Below are 12,628 nucleotides of genomic sequence, written 5' to 3'. Positions count from 1 at the left end.
TCAATTAACTGTTTCCTGCACTCTTTTAAAATGAAACCTGATACTCCATCTGGTCCTGTTGCTTTTTCTCTCTTCCAGTTCCTCCATCATTTTATAAATTTCTTCTTTGATTACTGTAATTTCCTGCATAAGTTTTTTTTTGTCTTTTCATCTTGTGGTTCCTTAAATTCTGATTCTTCTGTGAAAATTTGCTGAAACTTTTTGTTTAGCAATTCAGTCATGTCTTTTGGATCTTCATATGTTTCATTTCCATCCTTCAACTTTTCTAGTTTTCTTTTAGTTTAATTTTTCCATTTATGGATCTGTAGAACAGGTTTGGTTCATCCTTACACTTTTCAACTATATCTTTTTCATATCCTTTCTCTTCCTCTCTCCTTATTTTCACATTCATTTCTTGCTATCTTAAAGTCTTCTTTTGTTTTTTTTATTTCTTTTAATTTTTATCCATGTTTCGTCTTTTTTTTTTTTTTGCTCTTGCACATCTTATATTGAACCACACCTGTTTTCCTTTTTCTTTAGGTTTGTATAGTGGGACATATTTATTCACTCCTGTCTCATATAGTTTCATAAAAATGTCATACTTTTCTTGCACATCATTTGCTCCTTTCAGCTTTCTCTAGTCCATTTCTTCATAGAATCTCTTAAGATCATCTATATTTGCTTTCCCATAGTTTCTCCTGTTTTCTTTGTATGATTCATTCTCTTCACATATATTATTATCAGTCTATTTCTATCATTACATGGTCATTTTTCCCATGGGGCACACTATCTTATCTTAATTAATTAATATTAAGTCAAGTCTTGTTGGTTCATCATATTCCCTATATCTTGTATTTTCAGTCCCCCTTTGCATCATTGAATTTTCCATAGTCAACTTCAGAAATCTTTCTCCCTTTGTCCCCATGTAGTCTCATTTCCTCCTGCCTTGAATGTTTCCTAATTTATTTCTTTGCAATTGAAGTCACCAATTAGTAGTACTCTTTTATTACTTTTTATTAATTTACTCAAATGCTGGATGGTATCTTCTGTTATTTTCTCATGGTCCTCCTTGCTCCAGGAATTTGTTTTGGGTGATACATGGGTTGTTATTACCATCAGTGTTTTTCCATTATTATCCTCCATGGTGACACTCACTATTTCTGCATTTCTTTCCCTATATTTCACTATTTTTGTCTTCATCTCACTTCTTGCCATTATCATTATATCTCCCCCTCCTTTACCAATCCTGTCTCTTCTCTACATATTGTAGTTATTGTTGATGACAATCTGATCCTTTTCTTTTATCTTTGTTTCTATTAAACAAACCACCTTCAGATTCCTTTCTTTTAAATAGTCTTGTAATTCCAGTGTTCTGTGTAGTAGTCCATCTTTGTTGGTATACATCACATTCAGTCCTTCATTTTTATTGTTTTCTCAGTTTTATTTTCATTTATTCCTTTTCCTTTATGTACCATTTATTCACTCTGTCTCCCAAAACTCTTCAAAAAAACTTAGTCTTTTTTCTTCTGGGCCTGTATACAAAAAAATTCCTGAAAGATTTTTAAATTTACTCCCAGCTAAAAGTAAATGCTAAAAGTGTTTACAAGAAGCTATAAAAGTTTTCTTAGGTCACTTTTAGCTAGGAGTAAAAGTAAAATCTAAACCTGCTATATGTGCTATATTTAGCACTTAAGAGAGACCCTAACCATTATGTTTTGCACTTAAATGTCTAAACAGTACATAAAAGTATTTAATATTAATTTATATTTCACTTCAGTAAAAAAGAACTGGACTATTGAGATATTTCATGAGTTTAATTATGTACATGAGGTGAGTTCAGACTTGAACCCGCCCTGGGGATGTCAACACAACAATGGTGGGGACAGCTTGGCCAAGCCAAGGAAGGAGAGAGAGTTCCTTCAGGATAATTGGATGACATAACTAGTTTCTGCTTAGTACAAAATTATTTTTAAAATTCTGCTTATCCTTGCAAGCAGCTGTGGAGGTGGTTAAGTTAGACTGAATGCAATTAGCTGTATGAAATTCCACTCCCTACAAGCAACTGTGAGATGATTTGGCTAAGTTAGACTGAATTCAAGATTTGTTAAATTGTGCTCACTCTCAGCAAGGGATTATGGAGTATCTGGCTAAGGTTAAGTTGAATGCAGAAAGATAAATTAAATTCCAGTTACTGTGAGATGACTTGGCTAAGTTTGATTGAATTCAAGATTTGTTAAATTATACTCACTCTCAGCAAGGGATTATGGAGTATCTGGGTGAGGTTAAGTTGAATACAGAAAGATAAATTAAATTCCAGTTTCTTGGAATGTGTGGTGCCAAAACACAATTTAAAATGGATCTTGGTGTCATGAGCTACAGTTACATTCTACAGTTAGCTTTATTTCATGCCTTGTTTACATATTCTGCCTGCTGATCTCTGGATGCAGTAATTCTTGTGTGTTCCATCAATAACACTAATAACTGTGGGGAATCCTGCAGCTTATATAACATTTTTGTTTCATCATAATATCCATAAGAGAGAGAGAGAGAGAGAGAGAGAGAGAGAGAGAGAGAGAGAGAGAGAGAGAGAGAGAGAGAGAGAGAGAGAGAGAGAATAAGTCTGAAGATGCCGTGTAGTGTGTGAGCCTTGAGGGTTTTGGGTGATGGCTGCGTTGTATCAGTTATAGCCTTTATCTAATCTTACTTCCTACAGTGCGACTCCCTAGTGTATTCCCCACAAGTTCTATCACATATAAAATGTCACCAAAGGCAGGCAGAACTCTCGATTGGCTGAGCATCACTATACTCTCATAGGATGCCTCACCTTTGCCAAAAATTGAGGTGTTGGGCTGTCATCCTGCTGCCTAAAACTAATTTTAGGCACTCATGAGTACCCCTTACCACTCCTAGTTGCTAAAAATATTTTAGGTCTTAAAAGTGATTATGTATTACTTTTAAGGAACTTTTAGCAGTAAAAGTAAAACTGATCACTAAAAGTACTTTTAGCCTGTTAAAAATGTTTGTATACAGGTCCTGTTCTTGAATAATTTTTCTCTTTAGCTTCTTCATACATTTCTTTCATTTTTTTCTGTTTTTTTCGTTTTGTTTTTTTCTTTATGTATACATCTTTGCAATCTTCTACTTCTCTTAGTTTGTATGTTCTTTCTAGTATCTCTTCTGTTGCTTGTGATTTTAGTCTTATTTTCATGGGTTTTGTTTTGCCTTCCAGATAAGGTCCCAGTCAAACAATTTCTTCCACTTCTTCCTCGAATTTAGGGTTATCTTCATCATTTAGTTTCTTCAACAAATCCTTAACTGTTTTTGTTTTTTCTTTCTCTCTTTTCAGTTTGGATGTTTCTCCTTTGTTCCATAAACTATAACACTTTTTATCTGCTGCACCTCTTAACAGATCTTCATTGTTTTCAGTGCCTTCACTACTTGCTTTTCCACATTTTATTTTTTTCTTTCAGTTGCTTTTCAGTTATTTCCTTAAAGTCAACATTTGCTTTATCATTTTTTTTAATTTTCCAGCCTTTCATTTCATTCATGACTCTCTCAGCCTCTTCTCACCCTTCACTAGTTCTGCTTTCAAATCTATATTTTCTTTCATCACTGTTTCTATGTTGTTTTGTAATTCCTCATTTTGTCTTAATGATGTGCTGTTCTCTTACTCTCATATCTTTCAGTTTGGATATTTCACTATCTTTTCCAAGGTTTTTCTCCAGTTTGTCCTGAAGGGTTTTTACCACTCATAACACTGCTTCCATCTCCTTTTTCTATTGTTCTGTGTTGCTTTTTACTTTCCTTAGTCTCATTTTTGGAAACCCTATCTTGCTTTCATATCAGTCATTTTCATTAAATCCATCAAAGTTCATTTTACTTCTGCCTGAGTCTGATAATAAGTTGGCCATCTTTGTTTTGAAACTTAGGTCCAGTCGGCTGGAGTCCTGAAAACTACAAAACTGTTTCCTTACCTATGGGACGTGTGTGTGTGTGTGTGTGTGTGTGTGTGTGTGTGTGTGTGTGTGTGTGTGCGAGCGTTCCTTAAGGAACAAAATCACTGGTGTGTTGGTATACTTTTTTGTAATTTTAACCACAAAAACAACAATTTTAATGAAATAAAGACACATAGGCAATAAATTTTGAATGAATTTGATTTTGCTTTTATACTAATGAACTTTGTGACAGCTTTTTTCATGATACAAACTGTAATGCTTATGTCCACAGACCCAGAAAAAGGATAAAAAAATTAAGGAACGTGATGGTGGTGTGAAGGCAATCACAACAGCTCTGAAAGCTCTCCCACCTGAGGAGCAAGTGTCAACACTTTTGGCAAAATATGCAGAAATGGCAGAGGAAAACAAAAGACTACAGGTATATGTTGTCATCAAGCCATGGCATTTGCTGTTGGTGGTTGTCTGAAGGAAATTAAGTAAAATACTCTTAAAGTTTTGAACAAGATACCTTTTGCCAATTCATCTCCCCTTCCCAGATGAGTACAAAGACAGTAGAGCGGCAGGTGCAGGTGCTCCAGAGGGACAAGGACCAGCTGGAGTCTGAGCACACAAAAGTCATCTTGGCCAAGTCAAAGCTGGAGTCACTTTGTCGAGAACTTCAAAAGCAGAATAAACTCATCAAGGTAGATGGCAAAGTAGTAATTTTGGGTTTCAAGATTAATGCATGTCAACTTTTTATAATGTTTATATAAATACTATGAGATGTGATCCAAAAATTCATGGTCTGTTTTGATAATAGAATTTAGGCTTACCTTATTTTCTAATCACTACTTTAACCCTTTAAAGTAATCACCTTGGGAGCTGATACAATGATTCCAACACTTTCCTGCTGTTGGAAGCATCTCCGGAACTCTGAGGGATGCTGTTCAGCCTATTTCACATTTTTGCTTGAATCTCCTGAACACAATCAAATTGTTCCCCCTTTAGTGGAAGCTTCAATTTTGGAAGTATGAAAATGATCTGGGGAGTAGGGTAGTTGGGGAAAACCTATCATATTGTTTTTGACTGAGAGCTGCTGATAGACAGAGCAATGTTGGATATCACTTTCTTGTGATGCTGAAGCCAGTGCTCTGTACACCACTTGTCTGGATGTTACCTTTTTACACTGTTCCTCATAGACCTCAGGACCACAGTGTAAAGGTGCTAGATCACTGCCTGACTTGCAAGAAGGAACTCCATGTGAATTATTCACTTCTTATCAAAGAAGTAGATCAGCAAACTCTTAAAATTGCTCTTGACCTGTCTCACTTTCTTCAATTTGGGTGAACTTGGACTCTTCTGCAGAAATGACTGCTGCTAGGTTTTTGGGTTGTGTCCATTTTTCATTGCCAGTGATGACTTTGGAAGAGGATTTTGATCACATTGGACACTATTCTAGAGATCTTCATGTAGTCAACTAATTCAGCTTATGGTCTTGTGTTAACAAGCAGGGGGCAAATTTGCAGCAATCTGTTTCATGTTGAGTTCTCCTGTAAGAATATCTTGGCATGACCCTGAATGATAGGCCTATGATAGTGCAGATTTCTTTAACCCTTTCTGGGCAGCAGTGCAGATGTATTTACTATTGTATTTGTGAGATATCCCAGAAACCCTAGGAAACGGTAGGTTTTGCTATTCTAAGCAGAAAATATTCAATATGAGGTGTAGTCAAAAGTATCTAACCTTGAGTTTGTTAACACAAAGTAATAATGTGTGAGTAAAATTTGCATGTGTATTAGGTGGCTGTGTCCTTACAGAGCATGCGCAAAAAATTTTTGTGTCCGTAGGTGGTGCAAGTCGCCTACAGTGACGTGTTGAGTACAGATATGAAAAGTGTGCTGTGTGATTTTTCTTTTCGAGTCAAGATGACCAAGCATATTGAGCAAAGATACTATCAAATTCTGCCTAAAACTTGATGATACACAACCCCAGACTATCAAGAAGATTCAAAAGGCCTTTGGAGATGATGCTATGGGAAAAAATAAAGGAATTGTACAACTGGTTCAAAGAAAGCAAGACAGGTGTGCAGCAATATTAAACTGATGATGACCTGTTTTTTTGAGTACGGAGGTATTGTGCACCATGAATATGCACCATGAAGGATTCTTTGAAGGCGTCAGGCGATAAACAGTGCACACGCGGGACTGAGTCACTGAGTAAACACAGTGCAGTGGGCCGCGGGTGGCGCGAAGCAGTGCGCTCTGGTGGCGAGGGGACAAAGTATGCCACGCACGGGAATTTTAATCGATTTTATGAGTACACATTGATTTTTTATTGATTTTAAGGCTCAGGGAAAAATGTGCCGGATACATGAAGCTGCCGGATACTCGAATGCCGGATGAGAGGGATTTTACTGTACTTGTTTTTTGGCCAAAGGTCAGATAATTTTTGACTGTACTTTGTTCACAATCATTAGAGGCACAAGCCCCTCCCCATGGGTGGAGCACATTAGGGAATCAATGCTCTGGCCTGCTACTGATGCTTTGGCCTGCTACTGGTTGGCAGCATTTAGTGGAAAGTGTGTATTTTACACTGCTTCATTGTTTCTTTACCAACACACAACCTATTTGTTTTGAGCACATGAAGACCATTCCTTCACTGTCTATAATAATTGTCTTTACTTGAACACAAAAGCAAGTCAGTAGCACTTGATGAGAAGAAGACACGGAGTGAGGAGTAGATGAGCTTGTAAATTTCTGGGCAGCTGAGAAAATTATATATGTCATCTCAAGATGCTTAAGGACACCTGGACTGCAAACATCCAACACCTCACCTGAGACATGGGAAAGAGAGCGGCAGGGGCAGCGTTAATGCCCAGTGGGACCTTAAACCCCAGTCGGCCAGGCCTGTGGCTTGTCCCGGGGCAACAGGGTGCATCACTGGTGACAGGTCAACCACGCCTTGCATTACTGACACGGTGTTTTATTAATTAATTGTAATATATATATATATATATATATATATATATATATATATATATATATATATATATATATATATATATATATATATATATATATATATATATATATATATATACAGTAAAATCCCTCTCATCCAGCATTCGAGTATCCGGCAGCTTCAAGTATCCGGCACATTTTTCCCCGACCCTTAAAATCAATAAAAAATCAATGTGTACTCATAAAATCGATTAAAATTCCCGCGCGAGGCATACTTTGTCCCCTCGCCACCAGAACGCACTGCTTTGCGCCACCCGCGGCCCACTGCACTGTGTTTACTCAGTGACTCAGTCCTGTGTGTGCACTGTTTATCGCCTGATGCCTTCATCATGCCTAAAGTTGTAGAAAAGAGGAAGCATGTTGTCCTTACACTTAAGCAGCTGATCAGATCAGCTGCTGATTAAGATCAGCTGATCTTTGCTATGGTAAGATGCGTGAGTGTAGGGTGGTGATTGTGGACATAATTTCACTTCTATTCAAGTATCCGGCAATATTCAAGTATCCAGCATGTCGGTGGTCCCGTTGATGCCGGATAAGAGGGATTTTACTGTGTGTGTATATATATATATATATATATATATATATATATATATATATATATATATATATATATATATATATATATATATATATATATATATATATATATATATATATATATATATATCTAAGAGAGAGAGAGAGAGAGAGAGAGAGAGAGAGAGAGAGAGAGAGAGAGAGAGAGAGAGAGTGGGGGAGGAAGCATTCAGCCTAGGTGAGGGACTCAAGGGATTAGCAGTAACACGTGAAGGGTAGACCTCTATCTAGGAGAGTGAGTTGTCTGACATTATTTATTGAGTCACCAAAACAATGTCAAACCCTCCACCACACTTTGGGACATTATCACCCAATGGGAATAGAATCCAGGACCCGCTAAGCTCCGCTGTGAGGGAGGAGCTTGTGCCTCTAGTGATTGTGAACAGAGTATACACCTTGTATGTGTTCAGTGCTTTGGTTTAATAGTAAGAGAGGCTTGAAGGTGACAGGAAGTGCCTTGTTTCTCCTTCTGTCATGGCAAGTGTCAGCTGAGTGGCCTTCTGCTGTTGCAGGAATTCATGTCTTTCAAAATTTGTACATCTTTCTCCTATTGACTCAAACTTTTCTTTTAATGTTTCACTTATGTGAATTATTAAAAAAAAAAAAAAACATGCCAGCATAGTGTTGAGTACAGTTAATTTGACTGTAAATCTATGGCTAGAAAAACACAATTAGCAATGTGGTGTAATGAGAATGACATGCAAATTTTGAAAGACAAAAATGAATGCCTGGCAACAGCAGAGGGCAACTCAGCTGATGCTTGCTGTGATAGAAGGAGAAACAAGTGCTTCCTGTCACTATTAAATCAAAACATTAAACACATATACCAATGGAATATTTTCTGCTTAGAATAACATAACCTTACATTTTCCAGAGTTTCTGAAGAACTTGAGCCACCCTGTATAAAGGGTGTAACGCGAGTTTCTGCAGATACTGAAAGAGCTGAAAGAACATGTAATTCTAAGTAGAAAATGTTCTATACACATATGCATTCTAAGGCTTTGTTTACCCGTCAGAGGAGTTGAAAATGTATGGGTGTACTATGCAGGTAGCTGTGAGGTGACGGACAGACGGTTGCATTGTTGCAGCCTTGGAGGTGCCACTTGCTCAAATTATGAATGGTTTTATTTTATTTTTTGCAGGCCGTAGAATGTTATGGTATCTTGTAACAAGACAAACTGTATTAAAAAGCATGTAGTTTACTGATAAGCTTTATACAACAACATTATTGTGGTGATTAAAAGTGCTCATGTAAAATGCTATGCAACATCATCAGAGTGAGGGAGAAGGGGGAGGAGCAAGTCCAAGTGACCCTGAAAACAGCTGAGTGATGATGCCCTGTAGTATTTTACAGGAGTACTTTTAATCACAGAAATAATGTTGTCATGTAATGCTTATCGGTAAATTACATGCTTTTTAACAACATTTGTCTTGTTATGAGATACTGTAATATTCCACAGCTTGCAAAAAAATAAGATAGAACCATTCATAATTTGAGCTAGTGGTACCTCCGAGGCTGCGACAATGCAACCGTCTGTCTGTCTCCTCAATTACACACATAGTATACCCATACACTTTCAACTCCTCTGACAGGTAAACAAAGCCTTAAAATGCATTTGTGTATAGAACATTTTCTACTTACACGTTCTTTCACCTCTTTCAGTATTTGCAGAAACTCACATTACACCCTGTATAGAGTGCTGATTCTCAGCACATAAGCATTACAATTTGACCTCTGTATATAGACTCTTCAGCAAATTTGAAGACACATGACATCTATATGTAGACTATGAAGCAAATTTGGAGATATCTGACATCTTTGTAGGTACTCTGCTACTAATTTGAAGATACATACATGTACCAAGGCTGTTTCCCCTAAAAAGGGGTGATAAGACAAGACAAGGCAAGCATCTTTCACACTCACACTCATTCACACCACTCTCTTAGCCCCTTGGCTATTTACAGATGCTCCCTGACTTATAAGTATCCAAGTTACGAACATTCAGAGATACAAACAAGAGGCCTGGCTCAGAAGAAATCCTGAGTCACCTGTAACATCAAGATCAAGAGGCAACATGTTGTTTACATTTCATGCTGTGTCACACTGAATGTAAGGATGAAATACAGTCACAGTTCCAGCTGTGATGGCATTGCACCACTGCATCATGACAACAAAACATATGCCCTCACACAGTTCTAAATGTGGTAAGGCTACACTGCTGTGTCCTGCCGAATGTGAAGACAAAACAGTGTGGTGGCACTGCACTGCTGCGTCATGGTTAATGTGAGGACAAAGCACACACTCATGTGGTGGCTATACTGCTGCATCACACTGAAGGCAAGGACAAAACACTCTTGTGTGGTGGGTGCATTGCTGTGTCAAGCTGAATGTGAGGACAAAACACACTTGTATGTTGGCTGCACTGCTTCATCGTGCCACAGAGCACGGCGGCCGCAGTGCTGCATGACACCGAATGTGATGATCAGACACACAGTGTGCTAGTGCTGCACTGCTGTGTCATGTCAAATGTGAGAACAAAACACACACTCAGACAGTAGTAAGTTGTATGGCCAACATAGATAAGAGTATCTCAGTGTTTTCAGTATCTTGAGTTTCACAATACTCAAGTTTAGCACTATGGCTTTGGAAGAAAGCAAGCATGAAACTCAAGAGGGCACTGTATACCCAAAATATTTTGCAAATCAACAGTTTATGAACATAACCTACCAACAGCTGTCTTGAACCTACTACCAGCATGCCACACCAAGGGCTGCTGCAGTCTGCCAAGTTGGCTATCATGCTGGGCAAATTTTCCATGGATCTCATTGTAAAATCATAGATTTTAATATCTTCTAATCACACACTTTGTACTATCTTGTCCTAGCATAGTCTTCACTGATGCATTCTTCAACAACAGTTGTGTCTGATGTCTCTCTCTCCACTCTCCACATCTCAGTTTTCACTCAGAATGTAGTTAATTTGGTCCTAATTACACTTAATTTACTGAAGCAGTGAAAAAAAAAAAGTGTGGAAGAGGGTATGGCTTGTGAGAAGAGAGAGAAGCACAATTACAGAAACTGCATCTTGGGGACAAAGGTTATAGACAGTTGATGAAAGTAAGCAAGAGGCAGCTTTGTACAACCAAAAATAGCCATGAAAGAAAAAGGCTGCTTTCGAATGTACTCGTAGTGCAGAATGATTTGTATATGTTGCTGCTGACGTTGATTATTGTTTTATATTTGTTATGGATGTTAATTTCATCTAAGTAAAATTGTGGTCCTTTGGTGAAATCCATAGGTTATCTGTATATACAGTGTTCCCCCCGCCTACTCACAGTTCAGCATTCATGGATTCACATATTTGCTGGTAAAAAAAAAAAAAGGGAAAATAGAACTCTAAAGTAACATCCGAATTTAGGATGGCAAGCCATCCTCCCCCAAAAAAGTTTAAACTAACCTCAACCTCAAATTACAAAATTATAATCAAGGTAATATTTAAAGGCAAGTTTCACTGAACTTGTTGTGGCTGACTCAGCAGAGGAACACACACAAGTGGTTAACTACTGGAGTGATCAGTTGACCTCTTTCCTCTTCTTATGACCACAGCTTGCCCACCTCAAGAGAAAATAACCGACATGCTGGTGGTTGAGATTTCAAGGAAAAATTCACCAAGTTTCCAGTGAAATGTTACTGACTTTGAATCACAGCACAAAATTCTTGAGAAACTGTCTCATGTGACTGTACCTCAATTTTTCTCTTGAGGTGGCCCCCCTATTGGGAACTGCCTTGTTGTGGTGGGGGGACTTGTGTGTCCCTATGACCTGGCGAGCGAGGCTAGAGGGGGCTTTGGCCCATGCTGCACCCTACTTAGGGGGAGAGGGCTATCCATGCTAGCAAGGTCACCAGTGAGGGACCAGACTAAATGGTTCCCAGAGTTAGGCTGTCAGTACAGGTCAACGATGCTGCTCACCAGAGGGGCCACCTTTTGAGGTCATCCTGTGTTGGATGGTTGGTTGTCTGGGCTGGGATGCATTGTGGGGTGAGGTCTTAGCTCTCTCATGGACAAACTTTTGAATCATGAGGGGCCACTTTTTAAAATGAGTGGCCTCCATGGGGATGAGGTTCCCCATTCACAGCAGCCAGCACTCACTCCCTTTGTTTTCCCAGTAGGTGGTCTCCCTTGGCCCTTGGAGCCAATTTATTTTATAGTATCCATATGGGTAAATATAAAAAAAGGTTCCTGCCTGGCACTACCAAGACTAATGAACTGAGAATTAGCCAGTTGAAGGATGTCCTCTGGTTCTCGAGGGGCAGTTGACCAGGTCCTCAATATGTCACTCTCTGGTCGTGATGGTGTTGTGGAGGCAGGAGCTTGTACTCCCCCCTGCTGTTGTTTTCCAAGGTGAAAGATGCATTGGGTCAGTTGTTGAGTTCTGTCTTGACACTTGTGATCATTAATGTCTATGCCTCCATGTCATACTGTGCTATTCACTCAGTTCTCAAGCCTTTCAGAACAGTTCTCTATATCTGCCTCAAATATGATGGTGATTGTCTCTCTAATTGATGTTACATTGTGACATTTACATAAGATGTTGCTGCCAAAACTACTCTTGAGGCAATAAATTCTCTGCATCTTGGAGAGAACAACCTTATTGCTGAAGTCATTCGATCATGCAATGTAGCTGACAATGAGAATGATTATTGTCCTAATGTCTTTGATGATGCTGAAAAACAAGCTCCCAAAGTTGCCACCCACTAACACCTTACTGGTTTGTAGCATATTATAGGGAAGGTTCAGGAAACTTTATTCACGCTTCCAAAGGGAGATTGGAGTACTACCTACAAATAACATCAAGAAATATAACAAAGGTGTCTTGATCTGAGCTAAAGGCGATGATGCTCCTCCTTCCGCTATGCCCTCGTGATGGAGTCTTTGAATATATCAAGTCACACGGAACATTCAGTTAATGTAAAGGACATATTTACAACCAACACCTGTACGAAGTCTCAGAAGATGACGTCCTCCAGCTACGCCCAGATAATGTTCAACAAGTGGCCAAGATTAAAGGCAATGATAATATGATAATGCTCACATTCTATGGTTCTTTTTTCCCTAAC

At 38.5% G+C, this 12,628-nt stretch overlaps 1 protein-coding gene across 3 annotated transcripts in view; it reads left to right on the top strand.

Moving 5' to 3' along the window:
* LOC135100432 (beta-taxilin-like) overlaps window positions 1-12,628 on the top strand; it is a 59,162-nt gene that overhangs the window by 14,528 nt on the left and 32,006 nt on the right. For all 3 annotated transcript variants that reach the window (XM_064003304.1, XM_064003306.1, XM_064003307.1), the window contains 2 exons: window positions 4,207-4,353; window positions 4,472-4,618. In XM_064003304.1, the coding sequence (XP_063859374.1) occupies window positions 4,207-4,353; window positions 4,472-4,618 (294 nt within the window). The remainder of the gene's footprint in view (window positions 1-4,206; window positions 4,354-4,471; window positions 4,619-12,628) is intronic.

This window comes from Scylla paramamosain, chromosome 5, assembly GCF_035594125.1.
Source record: "Scylla paramamosain isolate STU-SP2022 chromosome 5, ASM3559412v1, whole genome shotgun sequence".
Classification (NCBI taxonomy): Eukaryota; Metazoa; Arthropoda; class Malacostraca; order Decapoda; family Portunidae; genus Scylla; species Scylla paramamosain.
Note: the sequence above shows the minus strand (reverse complement) of the source record. Positions and strands in the feature narration are given on the sequence as shown.